This window comes from Sinohyriopsis cumingii, chromosome 10 (genome assembly GCF_028554795.1).
Source record: "Sinohyriopsis cumingii isolate HCF-2022 chromosome 10, ASM2855479v2, whole genome shotgun sequence".
Lineage (NCBI taxonomy): Eukaryota > Metazoa > Mollusca > Bivalvia > Unionida > Unionidae > Sinohyriopsis > Sinohyriopsis cumingii.
In genome coordinates this window covers 97,423,742-97,446,272 of record NC_142970.1, presented here as the reverse complement: position 1 = coordinate 97,446,272, position 22,531 = coordinate 97,423,742, and the positions used below count along the sequence as shown (strand labels likewise).

General features: G+C 35.3%; 1 protein-coding gene across 3 annotated transcripts in view; it reads left to right on the top strand.

Moving 5' to 3' along the window:
* The window catches only part of LOC149790628 (uncharacterized), a 158,571-nt gene extending 140,773 nt beyond the window's left edge, over positions 1-17,798 (top strand). For all 3 annotated transcript variants that reach the window (XM_089972744.1, XM_089972746.1, XM_089972745.1), the window contains 4 exons: positions 8,507-8,731; positions 9,214-9,393; positions 12,141-12,297; positions 15,374-17,798. In XM_089972744.1, coding sequence (XP_089828870.1) covers positions 8,507-8,731; positions 9,214-9,393; positions 12,141-12,297; positions 15,374-15,487 — 676 coding nt within the window. In that variant the 3' untranslated portion in view covers positions 15,488-17,798. The remainder of the gene's footprint in view (positions 1-8,506; positions 8,732-9,213; positions 9,394-12,140; positions 12,298-15,373) is intronic.
* Positions 17,799-22,531: the final 4,733 nt, after the last annotated feature.

The following is a 22,531-nucleotide window of genomic DNA, read 5'->3' as shown; positions in this document are numbered from 1 at the left end:
GTAAATTCGAATGCCATGGAATATGTCACCGGAAATGCGAATGCTATGAAAAGAGTCATGTAAATGCGATTTCCATGGAAAGTGTAAAGTAAATGCGAATACCAAGAAACGTAAATGCGAATAATATGAAAGGTGTCATGTAAATGCGAATTCCATGAAAGGTGTCATGTAAATGTGAATTCCATGAAAGGTGTCATGTAAATGCGAATCCCATGAAAAGTGTCATATAAAATCGAATACCATTGAGAAATCGACGTCCAGATATGAAACTGCAGCAAAACGTTTTCATGAATTTTATCCATTTTTCGCACAAAGTTGACGCCATGTACAGGGTGTAAAACCCACGAAATCACGATCTTCTGTGTCATGTTAAAGACTGACATTAAGCAGGTAAATTAGTTAAAAGTTAATGATGTTGAATTATTGTTGCATATATAAGTTAGAAAATGAACTCATGTTTACTTTCGAGATGCAAATATATACATGTATCTACTTATCCCTAGGACAAATACGTAAGCTCAGACAATTTTTACCCTGTTAGGACGAGAGGAAGAATGGTTTTCCTAAAGTGGATAAACTCTTAATTTTCATTATACGATCAGGAGTTAAATAGATTTGGTATATAGAGAACCGATTCATACAAGCATTGAAAGCTTAAACGCAGCGTTATTACAGATTTTCACTTTTATCAATAAGAAAGCGTTACAATGCGAATGAATCTGAGCGTGTGGTCGTAATACCCTACTCCTGCCCCTCAACCGTCACATACACTCAGATCCGGACACAGACATGCACACAGTCAGCGATCATGTACGACATCCAATAAGGACATCGAAGCAGAACGTTCTATAAGGCGTTCAAAGGACGCGAAGTTAATTCGTGTTTAGCAGATAATTATGAAATATCTGATCGTATCTGTTGAAAAGTACATCTGCGTTATATCTGTGATCGTCAAGAGAGAAAAGTTATTATTTATACGGAACACACACTCCTTGACTTGCATGCTTAGATTATGTATATCCTTGCAAACGATCTGAACTTGTTGTCCAACATAATCCGTTTTCGCACAGTAATTAATTATTTCTGATCCTGTAGAGTACGTTTGATGGTACCAGAGAAAAGTATTCCTTATATTCCAAAGGTTATGTATAAGTCAGAAGATATATATATATATATATATATATATATATATATATATATATATATATATATATATATATATATATATATATATATATATATATATATATATATGCTCAACTTTAACGTTTCTTCATGTAGTATTTTCTTTCACAATTTATAATTGGACTTCAAATTAAAAGAGTAAAACGGTAGTGGGACTGTATTGTATAGACAGCATACATACAGCCAGATGGATGATAAAAGTGAACGCATCGTGTCAGAAAAAAACAGATGCAAAATTAAAATTGCTTATTGGAAATCCATATAATTGGCTGGATAATACATCCAAAACATTAAATAGGACGGGTACTTCTCGCACGTGTTATGTTGCTATTAGATCTTTATTTGCATTCAGCCTATTGGCGGTCACAAAGTATTTACTGCTAAAACAAGATATCTGATTGGTTCTTTTGTGCGCCAAATATTCACTGAGGTATTCAATGATTCTGCACTGTGACAATGGATGTTATTGGAGACAGCGTTTTAAGTTCACCAATTAATAAACCGTATTTTAACTGACAAGATATTCACACTAAATACCTGAATGGGTTACTCTTTAAGCAATACCTGAAAATATGCTTTTGAAGTTTATACATTCATATACTTTGTACGAATTACACGAAGGTATTCATTTGTATCTGAATTTATTCCAATACTTGTCCCATATGAGGTTCCTGACAGAAGATGTTTGGTTGATTATGCCCCCCCCCCCCAAAAAAAAAAATATTCTGTTTCGTTGCTGGCCCTAGCGTTTTTCCCCCAATGTAAAAAAGTTGGATGAAAGTTTTTTAAAAACAAGGAAGAAAAAATGCCCGAAATTGATTTGTGCAATTGGTTAGGTTTTGCTCAGTACTTGAAGCAATTAATACATTATATATACTGATCATTATAATATATATAATGTTTAAAAAACATCATTTTAAAACCAGTGCAATTAGAAAGACATTATATGGCCTTATTTGTCTCTCCATCGCATTGTTAAAACGATTTTTTTTAATTGTGCTCCTTCTATGGATTGATCATTTATTTTCATTTTCATATTTTAATTGCTGTTTCGTAGTGTCGCTAGGAAAGGCAAATCGCTCAGTTTCCTTAGCGGCGTTAAAAACCGACCGCGCAACCATTCGTAATTGTTTCATGTCCTAAACAGGTCTGTTTGAAGTAATTCCATTTATTGAATTGTTTTGAATGAGGTTTTCCTGGCTCACCTGCATACATTTCCTTCTATATTCTTTATAATATTATAACAAAGGGTAAAACAGAAGCCTACAAATGTTAAACGAGTTCTTCGACTTGACGGCAGGTGCCTCCATCAACTATTAAACAAAAAGACTCACGTTAATTGTGTTGTTGTTGTTGTTGTAGGGTTTAACGCCATTTTTCAGCACACGATAGGCTATACATGGCGGCCAGTATTAATGGTGGAGGAAGAACCCAGGAAATCCCCGGAAAGAACCACCGACCCTCGAGAAGCTACTGGCACGTTAATTGTGTAGCAGAAACGTTAATATTTTCACCAAGTGAAGAGTCTGTGTAGAGCTAAAGACCATACAGTGTTGTGATGAATGGGGTAGTTAAAGACCTCATTTTAATACGACTAACAATTTACGTGTAGAAGCAGCAAAAATTATATTTAAGACCAGTGTCTATTTCTAAAGTATCAGTTTAATTTCAGACCCAGTCTGAATTGTTATGAGAAATTATTTCCTCATTCCTTACTTTACCTGAGGTCCTATCTATGCATTTTTATGTTACATTTATATTGAGGGATTGTGAGGAATAATCATGTCGTTCGTACATTGTCTGCAATTTAAACAGTTTAAGCAGCGTTTAGATTTGATTGAACGCCTGTAGAAATGTCAGAAACCGCCTTATTGAAATCTCACAGATCACGCAACGAGCTTTTCTATTGTTTAATCAGTTTTGCATGCAATCGAATGGGCTCTTTTATCCGCAAGAGGGCTCATTTTCAATAAACCGTTTCATCCAGGCGAATATTTTTTTTGGGGGGTGGGGTGGGGGGTCATATGGGGTGAAGTGGATCGACTACCATTGATTGCAAAAAATGATCTACAATATGTTCAACGTTTTCATTTTTATATCAGTTGTTATTATGCAATATATTACCTGTGGCATTAAATGTAGACCAGGATTATGATAGATGATCTAACTGTAGACCAGGATTATAATAGGTGATCTAAATGTAGACCGGGATTATGATAGGTGATCTAAATGTAGACAAGGATTATGATAGATAATGTAAAAGTAGACTAGGAATATGATAGACGATGTAACTGTAGACCAGGATTATGATAGATGATCTAACTGTATACCAGATTATGACAGATGTTCGAAATGTAGATCTGGATTATGATAAATGATCTAACTGTATACCAGGAGTATGATGATAGAAAAATAGACCAGGATTATGACAGATGATCGAAATGTAGCCTATGATTATGATAAATGATCGAAATGTAAACTAGATTATGATAGATAATCTAACTGTAAACCTGGATTATGATAGGTGATCTAACTGTAGACCTGGATTATGATAGGTGATATAAATGTAGACCAGAAGTATGATAGATAATCTAACGTTAGACCGGGATTATGATAGATGATCGATATGTAGATCAGGATTATGATAGGTGATCTAAATGTAGACAAGGATTATGATAGACGATCTAAATGTAGACCAGGATTATGATAGATGACCGAAATGTAGGCCAGGATTATGATAGGTGATCTAAATGTAGACCAGGATTATTACATATGATCTAACCTTAGACCAGGATTATGATAGATGGTCTAACTGTAGACCAGGATTATGATAGATGCTCTAACTGTAGACCAGGAGTATGATGGATGACGTAAATGTAGACCTGGATTATGATAGATGATCTAACTGTAGACTGGATTATGATGGACGGTCTAACTGTAGACCTGGATTATGATAGATGATCTAATTGTAGACCGGAATTATGATAGATGATCGAAATATAGACCAGGATTATGATAGATGATCTAACTGTAGACCAGGATTATGATAGATGATCTAACTGTAGACCGAGATTATGATAGATGATCGAAATGTAGACCAGGATTATGACAGATGAATGTAACTGTAGACCTGGATTATGATATATGATCTAACTGTATACCACGATTATGATAGATGATCTAACTGTAGACCTGGATTATGATAGTTGATCTAACTGTAGACTGGATTATGATAGATGGTCTAACTGTAGACCAGGATTATGATAGATGTCGTAAATGTAGACCTGGATTATGATAGATGATCTAACTGTAGACTGGATTATGATAGATGGTCTAACTGTAAACCAGGAGTATGATGGATGATCTAACTGTAGTCCTGGATTATGATAGATGATCTAATTGTAGACCGGGATTATGATAGATGATCGAAATATAGACCAGGATTATGATAGATGATCTAACTGTAGACCGGGATTATGATAGATGATCGAAATGTAGACCAGGATTATGATAGATGATCTAACTGTAGACCAGGATTATTACATATGATCTAACTGTAGACCTGGATTATGATAGATGATCTAACTGTAGACTGGATTATGATAGATGGTCTAACTGTAAACCAGGAGTATGATGGATGATCTAACTGTAGTCCTGGATTATGATAGATGATCTAATTGTAGACCGGGATTATGATAGATGATCGAAATATAGACCAGGATTATGATAGATGATCTAACTGTAGACCGGGATTATGATAGATGATCGAAATGTAGACCAGGATTATGATAGATGATCTAACTGTAGACCAGGATTATTACATATGATCTAACTGTAGACCTGGATTATGATAGATGATCTAAATGTAGACCAGGATTATGATAGACGATCTAACTGTAGACCAGGATTATGATAGGTGATGTAAATGTAGATCAGGATTATGATAGATTATCTAACGTTGGACCAGGATTATGATAGGCGATGTAAATGTAGACCAGGATTATTACATATGATCTAACTGTAGACCAGGATTATGATAGGTAATCTTATAAAAACATAGAAAGTTATACAGGATAACCCACGGAGAACTTCCAGATCATTATGACCCGCGACCCAAAACCGCAGTTTGAAACTAGATCCATTTTTATTTGGAATTATGTACATTTGTTAACGAATGTTGCTTGCACAATTCCCTGGCAAACCTTTCAGAAGAATTTTCGATAACCAGACTTTTTTAAGGACACAATGGCAGCCATATTTTGATGTCATATTAATAGGGTTTTCATTAAGGACTAAAAGGACATTATGACGAATGCCTTCATCTTACTACGACTAACTGTTTACGTGTAGAAGCAGTAAAATTATTTTTAAGATGGTCGACCAGTTGCCATTTTTTGAGACCCAGTAAAATCTCTCAATGGATCATAGATTCTGTCGTAACGTTCAGTAATTTCTTCGTCCTAAACTTTGAATAGATATATATGCTAGCTATATAAATAAATTAATCTATTGCTATTTAAGCGAAAAAGGACAGAACTCCATCACGTACCTTTTGGCTGGTACCCGGCTTAAGTTCGCAACTAGTAAAATATGTCTAAAACACTTTTCTTTGAATAACATAGTGAGAGTATTTTGTTTCAAAGCGAGCAGTTCCTGAAAAGATTGTCTTTTTTAGGAATTAAAATTCAACGTGTCGTAATTTGTTTTGTCTTTGAAATTTACTATCGTTTCTTCCTTGACATGTCAAGTGTCAGATTTCAGTTCAAATTCCCTCTCATTAAGTCTTCATTCAAAACCTTACATTGCTACCTTGAGAGTATGTAAATACACACATACACAAACACACACACACACACACATTTACATACATACATACATACATACACACATACACACACACACACACACACACACATATATATATATATATATATATATATATATATATATATATATATATATATATATATATATATATATATATATATATATATATATATATATATATACTTGGTTTTGTTAGCAAGTGGTGGGTGTTGAATGTTGTAAGGTTTGAGATACCTTTTGCAGAATATGTCATATATATGTGTGTGTGTGTGTCGCTCTTTGAATGGAATAATGAAAATTGTTCTGGCTGTAGTTACTTTGCATGTATGTTCCTGCCGTGGAGACTCAATTTATTTCAGTTGAATGACAATCATTATAAATTGTAATCTTGTATGACTTCTGATACAATTGTTTCCCCAATTCATTTGAAAAAAGGCAATGTTTACAAACCTTTTGTATGATTTCATAGACGTACTGTGACGGTAACAAATCTGTACTCGAAGTGGGTTTCTCGGGAGCATATCTCCAATCAAGATCATGACAAATAAATCGTGATTGTTTGGGTTGACTATCATGAACGTTTTTCCATTAAAGTAATTTTAATGGTATTGTGATCAAACACTTAAATGGCTGTAATCATATCAGTGCATGACTTCAAGTTATGCTATTTTAATATCAACAATTATTGAGGTTTTGTGTCTTATTTTTGAAAATAAAACTTCAAAGACAATTTAACTAACGTTTTGACCCCGCCGCAAGATAAAGTTTCGTTTCCTTGCGTAATAAATTACTTAAAGCCACATTCAGAGCCCGGATGTAAAATGACTGGGACTGAAATCTGAGTTTTGGCTTTTCTAAAAAGAATTTTTTTTTCTGATCCCGTTCAGTTAAAATTTGTAACGGTTATTACGATGATATAATATTATGTTGGCGTCAACGGATCACATTAATATCTTACGGTTAATTGCATGGTTTGTCGGTTATATTTTGACCATGATTTGGGTCCTTTTGTGTCTTGAGCACTCTCGGGGTTGACTGTAATCAGAGTACGTTCCACTGAATCAATGTTAAACGAAGTAATAACGTTATGTACCTGTTTCTATGGATAGATGTCGTATGGTTCTATTGAGTTTGAGATTAGATGTCAACACTTGCCTTTTGTGACACTGTCAACAAACCTGACAAGAGCTGTCGTGTGCAATTATCGCCAAATTAAGTACCATACATACAGAAAACCTTCTTATGTATTTGAAACGTCGAGATGTAATATTGACTCTCCTAACACTGTACTTCGTGCAGTAAACGATTAAGCGTGTTAGGAGTAAAGAAATATACACTATTCTGGCAAAATGTTTTAAAATTTTCATTATAATAAAGCGATAGATATGTCCGTCTGTTTGTCTGTCTGTCCGAATGTATTTGCAACTACATTTGTACACTACGTAGTGCTGGTAGACTTTGACTAAAAAAAATAAATAACGAAATTCTAACACAGCGATTATACATAGTGAGACAATATCAAGCCAATTTATTTTATTTATTTGGCAAAAAGGTAAGTGTTAAAAATAATATATAGAAACAACTGATATTATCTTCATTTCGTCACTATACATGACTATCTTTACGTCTTGTATATTTTTATTGTCGGTTTGGTGTTCTACGGGACAGTAACACATCTACGTTATTTAGTGTTAAGATAATTGGATAGCAGAACCAATCTAACCTCATAGCTAGGATTCGAACCTGCACACTTTCGATTATGTGTCTGATAGGCAAACCACTTAGCTACCGCGGCAATTATGTACTATCCAGTGGAAGCAATCACAGATAGGAAAAGTCAGATTATAGAAATATCCGCAAAATAGAGGCCAAGGAGTTCATACATGTTCTGCATAATGCATAATAGGTTTTAGACAGTATTCGTGCCTTTATTTTGTATCTTTAAGAACTCGTTTCAATTAGTAAGAACAATAAGAACCAACGTCTTATGAAGACCAATTAGTTTTCGAATGGGAAATGCTTTAGGATGGCTTGATATACATTACTATAAAAGGGAGATAACTGAGGTCGATTTGGTGAAGAAAGTTTCAGTGTTGAAGGCACAGAGAATCGAAGAATACACCGTTCCACCTGGCTTCCTACCACCAGCTCGTCGTGGTAACGAACCGTGCCTTTCAGGACCTTTGCGTCTCATCAGACACATATTTACATAGAACGTGTATTAATATCATGTACCGCGCTAAAAAAAATGACCAATTCTCTTGAAATTAATGATAACAGCCAAGTTATATGTAGAATTTTCGTGTTTGTTTTTTATGATAACAGCCAAGTCATATGTATAATTTTCGTGTTTGTTTTTTATGATAACAGCCAAGTCATATGTATAATTTTCGTGTTTGTTTTTATGAGAACAGCCAAGTCATATGTATAATTTTCGTGTTTGTTTTTTGTGTATATGTACCAGCACTTTTTATATTCTCTTTCCATGCTTCAGATGGAGTAAGTCACGCGGTATTCCAGAAAATGTTCACCATGGTTTGTCAAGTAGCCGGGAGGCGTCATTCTCCATCTCCCCAGTTAACGAAGATATCGCCTGGCCGACACCCTATCGCCTTCCCCGCATTTCCCCGAGAGAAGGGGCGTCGCCTGTGGTAGATGCTTCTCAGTCGGAACACAAAGATAAAATCTGGAGTCGGTATGGTTACGAGAAAGTTATCAGGTAAGACAGATCTTATCTTATCTCTTTCCTCATTCTTCTCAAACAGAATATTCAACAGTTTGGCTGGAACACACGTTTTTTTATATTCTCTTCCAAAGTCTTAAATACATTTGAAATTTGTGATTTTTTGCAAAAGGGACTCATAATGTTATGTCGTTTTTTGAATCGAATTATAAATGAGCCATCAATTGACAATACAGACCAAATTACATTTAAGACGGCAACACTTACAATGGCATCTTCCATCTAGTTACTTTAAATGCTCTTGTTTGTAAAAGTACTGTCACTCGTAGCCTAAAGTTTGGAAATACAGTAACAGATAAAGGAAGTCAGATATCGAGAGATTTATTTTATCAATCAAATCCAATTTTGATTAAGAAAATGTTCAGTCTATCTGTTTAACCTTACTCTATTTTTAGCCAGTACAGAAGTTACTATAATTATTCCACGAAACACAGTGATAAATGACACATTCTTTCCAGAATTCCGGAACTACAGCCTAAGGTGAAAGTCTTGATTCCTCCACAGGCATTGATGCGGCATTTCAGCCATCGCAATATGGCTGTGCCTCGATTCAAGAACGCCGTAATAGCGCCCTCTACTCGGTCCATGCCATGGCATATCGACAGGGAGAGCCACGAAGCTCGCCATTCATTTAAAAGGTAATTTATGTGACAATGGGAGCCGGGGCAGCTCCATTTATAGCGTTGCGGAGTTGACATCCACCATGGTCAGCCCGGTTCTGCTGCCTCGGTGCATCCTTGGTCAAGGCAATTAGCTCCATTTTCTCGGCACGATATAGCCACATTAACTGCTGAAAACGAGGATAGAAACCAAGAACCAACCAAACAATGACAATGGGCAGTCTTAGATGACCGTAAATGTTTCCTTGGCTTTTGACCCCCAAATTATATGCCAAGGATCGGAGCCGACTGTTTGTGACGGAAGCAGGTTTGTGCTACCATTGGTTTAAATGAATAAAACGAATAGCAAAATAAATTGTAAAGTGGAAAAATGAATACTCTCTCTGTTAATACTGGAAAAACCTACATTGGCCACCAATTAAAAGTAAAGGTCGTAACAATGACATTTTGGGGTGGATAATGTTCTTTTTATGACTACTTATTTAGAACATATTTTGTCTTAAAACCTTAAATGGTTGAAAATTATATTATTAAATTCGGCAATACTCGCTAAAATAAGGAACACTATCTTTTCTTCCCATTTCGCAGCATTTGGTAACACAATCAAAAGCCATATAAGTTTCTTAGGGTGAAATGCCCGATAGACAGTCTGCCTTGTATCTCTGTGGTTATATACGGTAAGAGATTATAGGTTCACCTGTTTTCCGCACCCTGACGTCGTACGTCCGTCCGTTAGCACAAGTTTGTTATCGCCACTGATCCAAAACTACGTAGAGGATTGCCACGAAACTTTTCACATACGTTTATCCCAAAGTCTAGTTGGTCTTAAATGGAAGTGGTGCTGCTCAGACATCCAGTATAGTTGACAATGTAGTCGTTTTGAAAATCGTGTCATCGCTACTTCTCCTGAACGGAAAATCATATCGGCATAGGATTTTCATCAGAAGACTTGTTATGAACCTCGATACAAATAGCGCCACTCAGACATTCATTATGGCTCCAACAGAGGCCATCTTGAAAATCTTGGTGTCCCAACTCAACATGAATATATGGTCATATCAACATGGACTTTTCACTAAAAGACCACAGGTAAGGTCTAGTTGATACAAATGAAAATGGTGCCAAAAATGGTACCAATATGACCATTAGTATGGTCACAATGGCATTCATATTGAAAATATTTTTTATTGATATTCTTCTTGAATAGAAAGCCATCTGACAACGACTGTTCACCAGAACACTAGTTATGACATGAATGAAACTAGCGCCGATCTGATATCAAATATGTCGGCCAAAATAAACATATTGAAAATGTTCTTATTATTTCTTCTGAATGGCTCATAATAGCCACATGGGGTTTCCACCAATATTCTTCTTAAGGTATTTAGATCTTACATCAAATGTGGCAGCCATAGTAGTTAATTTGAACATCGTATTGCTCAACAATGTCATAGCTAGTTTCGACGCTCAGTTATTAAAACTAGGAAAATGGGCTTGTCTTGGATTCATAGAAACACTTTTTCGAGTGTAGAGTGTCACTGACGTCGAAGGAGTCTTGTTTTTCACACAAGAACCCCATATATTCTCTCTAGGTCACAATGGTCTATGGAATGACTGGAAATACATAATTACGTGTTTAATGTTTGTTTCAGTGTATCATTAAATAGCTCGTATTATTAATGACTGCATGAATTATTTCAAGAAGATGGTATTCTTAAGTTCCTCATTCCATGTCAATATGGCTTTTGTTTCCCACCTATGTATTGTTCTTATGTTACGTGTTTAGGCTCGAATAAACAGAAACACAATGAAAAGTGAACACAACAAGCTTTGAAAAATATAACAAATAATTTATTTCCCTGGAAATATTCGGTAAAAATGAAAATATATGAACTTACGGTTTCCAGAATCAGATCCAAAAATAATTCAAGAATAATCCGAGATTACAATTTTTGAAGTCCCAATACTGAAATGTTCTAATGATTCCAATTTCGAGTCCCGACGAAGAATCTAAAATGGAAGGCGATGACGTATACTGTAACCTGTACTGTGCTGAAGTCTACAGATCCTTGTAGAAACACAATAATTAATCCTCCGGTTTTGAAAATCCAAATAAAAATTTTAAGAAATGTCCTTGTTCAAAAATTTTGTATGAATACAATATTTCCAGAGAAACGAATTAATCTTTTAGAGTCCAAATAATCTGAAGAAACATTAACATATAACTCAAAAACTCAAAAATTCAATACTGGTCACAACAGAAGAAAACAACTCGACTTAAAGTGTTTAAAGCCCCAAAACTCTTAGATCTCTCTCTCTCTAAACATCAATATTAATACTAAGTATTACGCAATTTTGGAAAAGCATAATTGCGAAATAGAGGATCACGTGATCATATTTACATATAAAAATCACATAGCTCCTGTATGTCCTTGATAAGATCCTATCATTTTACTCCGAGTATAAAAGTTGTTTCCTTGACTCTCAATCAAGGCCAGGAAATAAGTAAAAAATAGAAACAAGTGTTTCTATTATTATGTATTTATGGAAAGATTCAGGTCAAACTGAATTTTTCTGGAAAATATCAAATTCACTGTAAACAAAATTACATTACATTGACATGTAAAAAAAAAAAAGATTCCAAAACGCCACAAATAATTAAATCAAATCAAACACAAATTAAATCAAATATAAATTAAATCAAATATACGTAACATTGTCAATACCAGAAATCATTTTTTTTTTCTTCTTTCTTTTCTATTTAGTTCCATAGCTAGACTTCCAGAAAGAGATGATTTGCCTGGCGACCACTCTTTCGAACCTACCCCCACCCCAGTTAGTAGAGGTGAATCACCAACCAAATCCGTGAAGAGTATTCACTGGATGTTGGGAAGTAACAGATATCATACATTTGATAAACAGGTATGAGTGCGAAAGTTGATATATTTTCAAGTCTTTTGTAAAAAGTATTCTACTGTGTCTACAAAAAAGTCAGTCTAAGAAATAAAATGTGCTCATTTGAGTGCGTTCCTTTCTATTTGTAGCATCCGTGTAATAAGAGTTCACCAGTTTAGGGGGAATTTAGTCTTTAATGTTTCAGTTTGCCAACACAAGGATTTTACCATTTTCTTGTTGTAGGACCGGGAAATATTCAATATTCGTAACATGTAACAGGTACATCTGGTTATTACCTTATTGCATGTCATCTTTGTCAAGTCCACGGAGAACAACTATATCATCGTGTGTGTGTGTGTGTGTGTGTGTGTGTGTGTGTGTGTGATATAATAACATTGCAAGTGCATATATGTGGGATCACTACATTTGAAGTCGCAGATTATTGGATTTTTGGTTTTATAAAATAGCGAGCATGATATAAAGAACGAGCAACTATTATCCACAGAATACATCCTTCGAATTAATAATACCTACGAGCCAAACTGTCACGTACTGTGAAGAATGTCTGACAAGTTAACAAAGTGAAATGACATGCTATATCCGTAAACTAATCTGTCGACAGTTTTAGTTTAATAAAACAAATACAACACATACATCAATAGAGTTGTATATTTTTCATGTATACATTAACATATATATTTCAGATATTTGGGATCGGTTATCCGTATTTGCAAGATTTCGATTGATCTTGTATCTAACAAAAACCAAAACAACAACTGATATGCCGATTATACAAAAGCTTAGTTCGTATGCCTGCAAAAAAAATTAGAAAATATTGAAACAATTTGAGAAATACAGACTGATAAAAAAGGCGTAAATCCTAAATATTACGAGTAGCGAGATGTGCTGATGCAATAATATCGGAAGAAAAAAGGAGTTATTTTAGTTCCAGTCCGAACATCGCTCGAACATTTCTATCAGTAGCAAAATAACCGAAAAATGTAGTTGCAGGAATGCACATAAATTTGATAGTTTTGGTGATATGTCACCGGCATAGTGTACCACTATCTTGCGACAGAAAAGGCTTACAGAAAAATCTGTTACGACTTTGTCTCCTTCCACCGCCATATTGTGTATTGGGAACAAAAGTAGTTTTGAAAATATAGTTGTCAATGACGGCAAATTACATTCGAGGTTTTGTCCTCGACTTGACAGTAAATGATGAAGAATTTTCCCATTTCAGTTCTGCGTTATGTACCTGGGTAGAATCAACATGAGGCGGCCATATGATAAATAAATTTCAGCCTATCCTTTTCATCTGATAAACTATAACGTTGAAAATTGGTAAAACAATATAAAATGTAATTCGAATTAATACAGGGTTTACAAGGCGGGATTTTCCCTTAAATGAATTTTAAAATATTACACGTTTCCTTCAGCAAAAACTCTTTCATTTTAAATCTTCAGTATGCGTTGTGTAATTTTTTTATTATATATAACGTTGCGTGAAATACTTACACTCCAGAATGTAGACTCCTAGGTGTTCTTCTCACATTTCCAGGAAGACGGCTTTTACAATCATTAGCAAACAATTAAGGCGTTCGAAAATTACAGTTACACCGGAAAGATTTCTTTACCGTCTCGTGGTGTTGTTGGCACGAATCTTTTGACATCTAATATTTCTTTTACGATTCATTAGTAAATATGGCAATTTACGTCTGCACCGCTGGAAATTCAGTGGATATTTATTTAAACCGCTTCTGCATGTTGTTGGCACGTTTGATGTATAATATTCAAATAGGTTAAATATGTTCCTCTCACTGTCGCTCTAAACTTGGAGGCTGTGGTAAAAACAAAGGCGGATTATCTCCCATTGCAAAGCTCTTTCGTGCAAAATACTCCTTTTTAAATTGTCTCAGAGATCTGGAGCAAGAAAGTTTCATGGTTATGCACCATACGAAAAATCTTGGTCTTTCTAAAAGAATGTAGTTTATATTTTTTACCGCGTATCTGAAGGTCTTGACATCTTTTTAAGTGTATAATTTATTTTATGAATGTTTTCAGAAATTGTAACATCTTGTTGAATACATGTTTATGTTTATTTGGAAGGGTTTATCTTAGTTTTTGCGATATCATATTTTTATAATTGTAAAACCCAACCATTAATTGGCACGATATAGTTGGCTTTGTGCTGACACATGTATGTACATGCTTTACACATGTATGGTGTTTTATTTGAGCATATTTGTTCGTATGTTCTCCAGTTTGGCAAAGAGCACGTGTTGTCAGGCTGATGCATTATATAAACAAACCCAAGCAAATCCAGCTTGGTATTGTGTACATGTCCATGTCAGGGATTGCCCCCTGTTTGTCTGTTTCGCATTCGTTTACACGTTTACTTCGTTTTAAATGTTCCACAAGCCTTCCTTTAAAATTTGGTGATGCATGTTTGGGGCACTGTAATAATTTACAAATTCATATTTTGACCGCTGCCACCGTGACAAAATGTTGGTTTTTACAGCACTTTTCATACATAATGGACTGTTATCATGCCGAGCAAAAGGTAGGTAAATTGCAAACGTGCACTTTCGAACGAAATAAAACTTGATGAAATGATTTATTTATTTATTTATTGGCAAATTTGTGCTTTTCATGTTTCATTTTTTAAAAAGGCGCATCTAATCTATTGTAATTCGCGTCTGTAAAGTAAGAAGGTTCCACTGGGAGTGGAAACAAGTATGTAAGAGTTATCGCCCGTACACAAAAAGGTAATGTAACGATGTTAGTCATTACTGCAGCTAAAACGTGTAAGGGCTTTTAGTTGCCCATCCAGCGTTTTGGGTTTCTTCAAGGTCTTCCCGTGTTCTACAACTTCAACACCAGCTCTGTTTCCAAGAGAATATTGGAGAATTTTTATTTGTGTTAATCTACAGCAAAAGAAATGGAATTTAATTCAATAATTATTGCTGTATAATAGTTTTGGAATATTGACAAAAGTCTCGGTGAAGAGCGAAAATAATTTATGTGAATTGAACAAATTGCTCACATAAATGTCAAAACAAATTATTTCTTAATTTAAATAATCATTATTCTTCATTTCTAGGGAAGGAGTCACGTGCAGGGACCTTATTCGAGGGAATTTAATGTCAGGTGCATTGCTCCCATGAGCTGGATGAGAATGAAATGGGGCCGGTCACGGACGCTGATCCGGACATAAAACGCCTATGCCTAATTCAACGATGCTTATTCAAAGTTTTTATTTAATTAAATACCACATAATCGGATCATCGACAAAAATGTTTCAAGACATTTGGCAGAAGAGGACGAATTGTATCGAATAGTAGACCTTGATTTAAAACTGGTTACGTCATTAAAGGCGGCTGTTTTGTAGCGTTTGGTTGCTACAGTTGCCTACATTGTTGAAATCTGTTTGCTTTCAATGTCTGCCAGTGCACTTGTAGATGGAGTGGGGGAAAAACAAGCTCAGTCAAAAGCAATTAACTGTCACTATACCCCAGCTTTATCTGTCAAGCACAAAGCTTTTTGAGGATGATGGACTGTGAAATACAATTTGCAGGTGAATCGGTATAGGTTAATTCAGGTGTAGAAACAGATGATCTGGTAACAAAGAATCAGCTGGGATTGGGTCTGAGATTAAGTGTGAAAATTGTCTGTAGTCTTAAGATCTGATTTAATCTAATACTATACAATTAAGGAAGGGGTTTTTCTAATTTCCCCTGCTGGTTTGTTTTTGTAAATCTATTATAGTTACAGATACCTCCATTGCTAAGGCTTAGACATTAATATATATATATATATATATATATATATATATATATATATATATATATATATATATATATATATATATATATATATTGCTCCAGAATTATTATCATTATTATTATTATTATTATTATTATCGTTTAAAATAATTAGGTACCTGACGAACTATTTTCTCGTCTCTACGTAGAATGTGAAAGAAGTATTTATTTTTACATGCTATTTGAAATTACTCTTTCTAGGGTAAAACATGTTTAATATATTGTCTGTATAGCATTGTTGCCTGAATTAAACTTCGCATTTGGAAATAAAGAAATTGTGCTTTTAAACTGTATCGGACTACAGTATATTGTGTTCTAGTTGGACGCCCGTCTGCAGTGTTTTAATTTCATTCATGTATTCAAAAGGCGTAAATGGATAATGTCAAACCTTTTCACGTTTTGTACTGTCTAATATAGTGGCGTTTGAATACACATATACTATAAAATATGCATCTTTTTTTTCGTGTGAACATAATCTCTCTTTTGTCTTGATTTAGTCCGTTTTAATTTTTCATTATTTCAATATTCTATTTGCGTCTTTTCCTACTGCAGAGCGGAGATAGTTTATTGTTAAGAAAATGAAACGAAAAACATATTTGAATAAGTAATATATCCAATCGATATTAATTCTAGGGCATAGCTCTGTCATTGTAGCTGGCAAGGTCATTTCACATAAGAGCTGCGTCAGATTGTTTAGTTTCAAAATACTTTTTTTCAGCGTTCGGCCTTGAATGATAACTGCATGCGCACTGCATCAAATAAGCTAAGGTGTTTCTTTCATAGCGAAAGGAAAACTATACCCGCCAAAGGAAGCGGTGTAGGTATATACAGGTTCTTACTTATTAGTAGCTTGAGTTCTCTATTGGTACTTTTCTAAGGTACCAATTTTATTCTTGTTCTATATTTTATTTCACCAAAATATTTAAGTATATAAGTTGGTACTGTTTAAGTTTAAAACTTTGGAAAGTGTAACGATCAATTATTAGTTCTGAAATATTGTCTACAATTAGTGAGCGCTAAAACAGTTCACTCTCCCGTACGTGTCATGTTGTCAGTTTCGGCCAGCCCAGGGTGGGCCTTGGACCGATTTTCTTTTAACACTTGCAAGTTAAGCTGGCCTTGAGCAGGCTGAGCGATTGCCGGCCTAATTGTGGACACCTCTAGGAGGTAGCTGAGGAGGGTCATCTAAGAATCTTAGGACATTCTTGTGTCGGCCTAACTTGTCAGTGTACATAAAAGCTTAGGACTACATTGGGACTGCTAGAGAAGTGGAAAATTCTCTAGCACATGTGCTGTGCCACATTTAAAACTTATTGATGAGCGTTGCTCTAGTATTTAGATCACCCCTAGAAGAAATATATTTGGGGTCGCCCTGGACCATCTGCAATTGTAAAAAAGGCATTTTATTACTTTATTTTTTAGATATTTTATTTGGATTAAGTGTGGAATCTTGTGTTACCCTGACGTTTGTATTTATATTTGAGTAGTTTATTGTCATTCGTTTCAAGCTTGTTATTCCTTGTTCTCAAAACGAGCAGCCAGTTACAGAGAGAGAGAGAGAGAGAGAGAGAGAGAGAGATTGATTTTATGTTAGTGTTATTTTAGTAAAGCATGTCTTCTAGTATTGTCATCTAATGTAATGCATTGAAGATTGATATGCAAATGTACTTAGACTACGGATGCAATAAAGTCTTTCTTTTTTAATTGTCTCCTTGTTTGTTGTACACAAAAATAAAACAAATCACCCCCACAAAAAAATGCACCCCCCAAAAAAAATACAACAACCCCCACCCCAAAAAGCCCCAAGCAAACAAAAACCTTCAAACAAATCCCAAAGAAAACAAACGCACGCCCCCCCCCCCTTACATGGATGTAGAAATGTCCGATTCGAGTTTATATTAAAATATAGAGTGTACAACACAGATATACAATGAAATTTCAGTAAACTGAACGCTGTCAGGACGAAACAAATTTGTCCGTTTTATAGAATGTTTAGGCGAGGTATCAGGGTAGGCTTGGTTACAGCGGGCCGGGACCAATCTATTAGGTGAGGTAGCAGTGTAGGCCGGTTTGCAGAGGGACGGGACTACACTTTTAGGTAAGGTAGCAGTGTAGGTCGGTTTGCAGAGGGACGGGACTACACTATTAGGCAAGGTAGCAGTGTAAGCCGGGTTACAGAGGGCCGGATTAAACAATGTAGTGAATTAGTAGTGCAGACCGGGTTGAAAAGAGCCGGGACCAATTCTTAGGTGAATAGGAGTGTAGGCTGGATTACCGCAGGCTGGGACCAAACTATTAGGTGAATAGGAGTGTAGGCTGGATTACCGCAGGCTGGGACCAAACTATTAGGTGAATAGGAGTGTAGGCTGGATTACCGAAGGCTGGGACGAAACTATTAGGTGAATAGGAGTGTAGGCTGGATTACCGAAGGTTGGGACCAAACTATTAGGTGAATAGGAGTGTAGGCTGGATTACCGAAGGCTGGGACCAAACTATCAGCTGAGACAGCAGTGTAGGCCTGGATACTGAGGGCCGGGACCTAACTATCAGGTGAGTTAGGTGTGTTGTGTTACTGTTACCCCTGTAGGCCGGGTTACAGAGGGCAGGGACCAAACTATTAGGTGAGATAGAGTGAAGGCCTGGTTAATCCTTCTTACCTCGTTTATCTTCACTCGTAATGTGAAGTTACCAGATAGCAGACGGCTACGCGAGTCTGTAGGAATTTGGTATGCACATATTGCTTTGCGGCTAGACGTAGAGTTTATTAATTTCGGAAGGTCTCAAGCCACCTGATTTGCTCTAGTGGCAAATTGACACACGGGTGAAATGCTAAATTGTTATCTCATATTTGTGCCATCTTCGCTAGCCAATGTTCCGATATGATAACCCTATTTATACCTTGGCGTATCGAGCATATATTTCTGTGCTTCGGGTCTGTGAATTTCATTGGATGCTTTAGTGTCCAATCAAAATGAAGTTGTTCAAATTTTAACACGGTTCTTACATGATCGAGACAATGGGAGTACACAGCTTGAACGGACTGATCAATATGCAGTGTTCCACTGCCGGTCCGAGTTTGTAAAAATACATGTCACTAAAATACACCTGTAATGATTTCCCTCTGGTACGTAGTCATACTTTAGATGTTTAACTTACAAATTATCCTTTTTCGGTCAATTGCCTCCACCTTTTTCGGCCGATGTACAATACACCACTATTACACTCTGTTGGTTAGTTGGCATTACATGTTAAGGGAGGCAACTCATGGCATCCATTAGATATCCATAGAACCCAGTTAATTTTAATATATGTTCTCTACATTTATTTCTCAGTACTGACCTTTTCACTATGTGTCCATCAATACAAATCATATGTTAATCTAAAATACCTTCAAAGATGACTTCACGGTGAAGTTCTGGTCAAAGGTTGACCTGCTCGTTTTTGAGATTATGGACTGTCAACAGAGCAGCATGTAAACAGAACACAGATTTCACTTCCGGATCATCACCAAGGCCTTATTACTCACTGTGCACTATCGCCGAAATACACACGGACAACCACACCCTGAACTCATATTCTCAAGAATAAACAATTACCTTTAAATCTCTACCAAACATGCATAGATAAAACTCCTCTATCACCACCAAAATGAGAGAGGAAAAAATGTTCTAAAAATAGACTAGAACCACATTCGTGGGTACTGAATTGGAAGTACTAATTGTGGCCCGATTCCAGATGTCGATAGGAGAAAGCACTAAAGTACATGCTCGATACGCCAAGGTGTAGATATGATTTTCATATCGGAACGTTGGGAAGCGAATATGATATATGCAGAGTCGGGATATGCATTTGTTCTTGCTTTTGTTACAGCAGTTTCAGCTGGCAAAGAAAGTGTCGACTGAAGATCGGTTAGAACTTGATTCCTACATGTAACTTTGTGTACATAACGATATGGCTTCCATGCAATCATGCATATTTTCAAGTCTACGTGATGTCAACGTTTGTTGCATTCAGTCGTATGGGATTAAATTCACAGCGGCCATAGATTTTGACAAGAACTTTAATTGCAGTGAATTACGATTAAACTTCAATTAGACATCCACATATGTTCAACAAAAGTATGTAATTTATAGAACTTGAGACCGGACTGATCTTTACAGACTTGGCATGAGAAAGTGTCCGAAAAACGTGCCCATGCTATCTTGATCATTAAAATTAGGTCACATTCTCCTCCTCTTGCTGGTATTTGGTAGTTTTATTAAAGCAAACTGCCTTAACTGATCAACATATTCATGAATATTTGTGCCACTAATATATTATTTAACCCTTTATGCTGCCCTTCTCACCCACACCCACACCCACCAGAGAGTCGGTGATAAAAACAAATAGAAAATTTGTAGAGAAATTCCATCAACAGTTCTGTAAATGTTATTTGTCTCTTGAACGACAGTCTTCAAACATCCAGGATCTTGCCGAATGAGGACCTTTACATATGTATATTGACTATTACATTAGATGTATACAATATTGGTGTAAATGGTTGTACATACCTAGCTATACATATTCCAATAAATGATACATGATATTAAAGGCACTGGGCGTTAGCCAGAGAATAATTTTGGCAACATATATATATTGACAGCCACATTTTAAATATTGATTTGGTTTTGTGTGGGTATCTTATGATATTAGGGTCGTTGATTCATTTATTGAGCAATTTAGACAACGATTAATGGTTTGTAACTTGCAAGAATCGCAAGACGAAGTAAATGGATCAAACCCTTTCAAAATTTATAAGAATTTTAAAAGTCATATAGAATATGAAAATATACTAATATGTATATGTTGTTGAACATAACGAAATAAGATAACTATACATGGTACGACCATTTTAAAGAATTGTAACAATTATAAAGGTCTCAGAGAATGCGATTATATATATATATATATATATATATATATATATATATATATATATATATATATATATATATATATACGAATAAGACGGATATACGCTCTTTTTTTGATTAGGAGAACTTCCTGTTCGTATAGTTACAGATAGACATGAATTGTCTCTAAGACACGTAGATTATGTAATTTATGTGACAGCGGGGAGATTGAAGATGGATTTAATTATAATGCATGTAATACTCAGAATTAAGATTTAATTTTCTTCCAAATTCTCAAGAAATGTTTTGCAATTTAGTTTTTATTAAATCGGAAGAAGTGATCATCAGAGTTATAATATTATGCTTTCAATCTAAGGAAAATATAGTTTACAAATTGTGTAATTATATATAGTCTGTGATATGCATGTATGATATGCATGTATGATATCCATGTATGATATGATATCCATGTATGATATGCATGTGATTATAGGTCTTTCCACATGCTGTAGACTTAGAACATACGAATGTGTGTTCACCCCAATTATATATTTTTCTTCGCTGTATAATTTTTTATTTGGGGCAAGGGCCGTATACGAAAATAATAACGTTCCTATGTTTAGTTAACTTACCTTAATTAAAAAAGGTTACTTTCATTTCATCTTCTCCCCCTAAAACCCATCTCATTTGTTTTCAGTTCTCAGTTTTCATGACGATGAACTTGTTAAGGCTTTGCAGCCTTACAAATGAGATGCACACGAAGATTTTCAAGTAAATGGCGCTTTAGTTACTGAGGAAGGGGGGTACTTGGAGTGGTGTCACCATCCGGGTACCCTGGATAGTTGGTAAAACATTAACCACAGGCAAGAACAATCGAATATTGGAATTCAGTGAAAAAAACAGCAAAACAAAATGGCGGACATGGTACGGTTTATTACGTTATAGTGGTGCCATTGTATTATCCTTGCACAGAATACTAAAAAGCTCTACAGAAAACACAAGCTTTTATAGTTTTAAAAAGAATATAATTTGGTATTTTCAGTATTTAGACTACTTGTTAAACCACGTGGCAGCTCCCTTGCCCTAGCAATATGTCAACAAGAGATAAACACGGACCGCCACGGATTGGCATATTTACATCCGATCATGACAGCAAATGTATCATCAGGCTTATGATACATTTCCATTTCGAAAAGCTCAACATGTTCCACTGACACTTTCTACAACAGTTGTATTTCATAAATAACAGCAAAATTGGTTATAAAGACAGGCCAATACAAACGAAATCTCATATGCATATAATTCGTGTTTTTTACCAGTCGTCTCAAAGCTGTCCAGAACGTGCCTCAGATTATAAAGTTCGCAATAGAGGTCTTATTAAATTGCATATAAACTCTTTGTGTGTGTGTGTGTGTGTGTGTGTGAGAGAGAGAGAGAGAGAGAGAGAGAATAAATTGAATTTGTTTGCATCAAAATAAAGCCCAATATAAATGTTACGTTGTACATTATAATAGTACAAACAGTTTCAAAAGGTCAATAATTTGA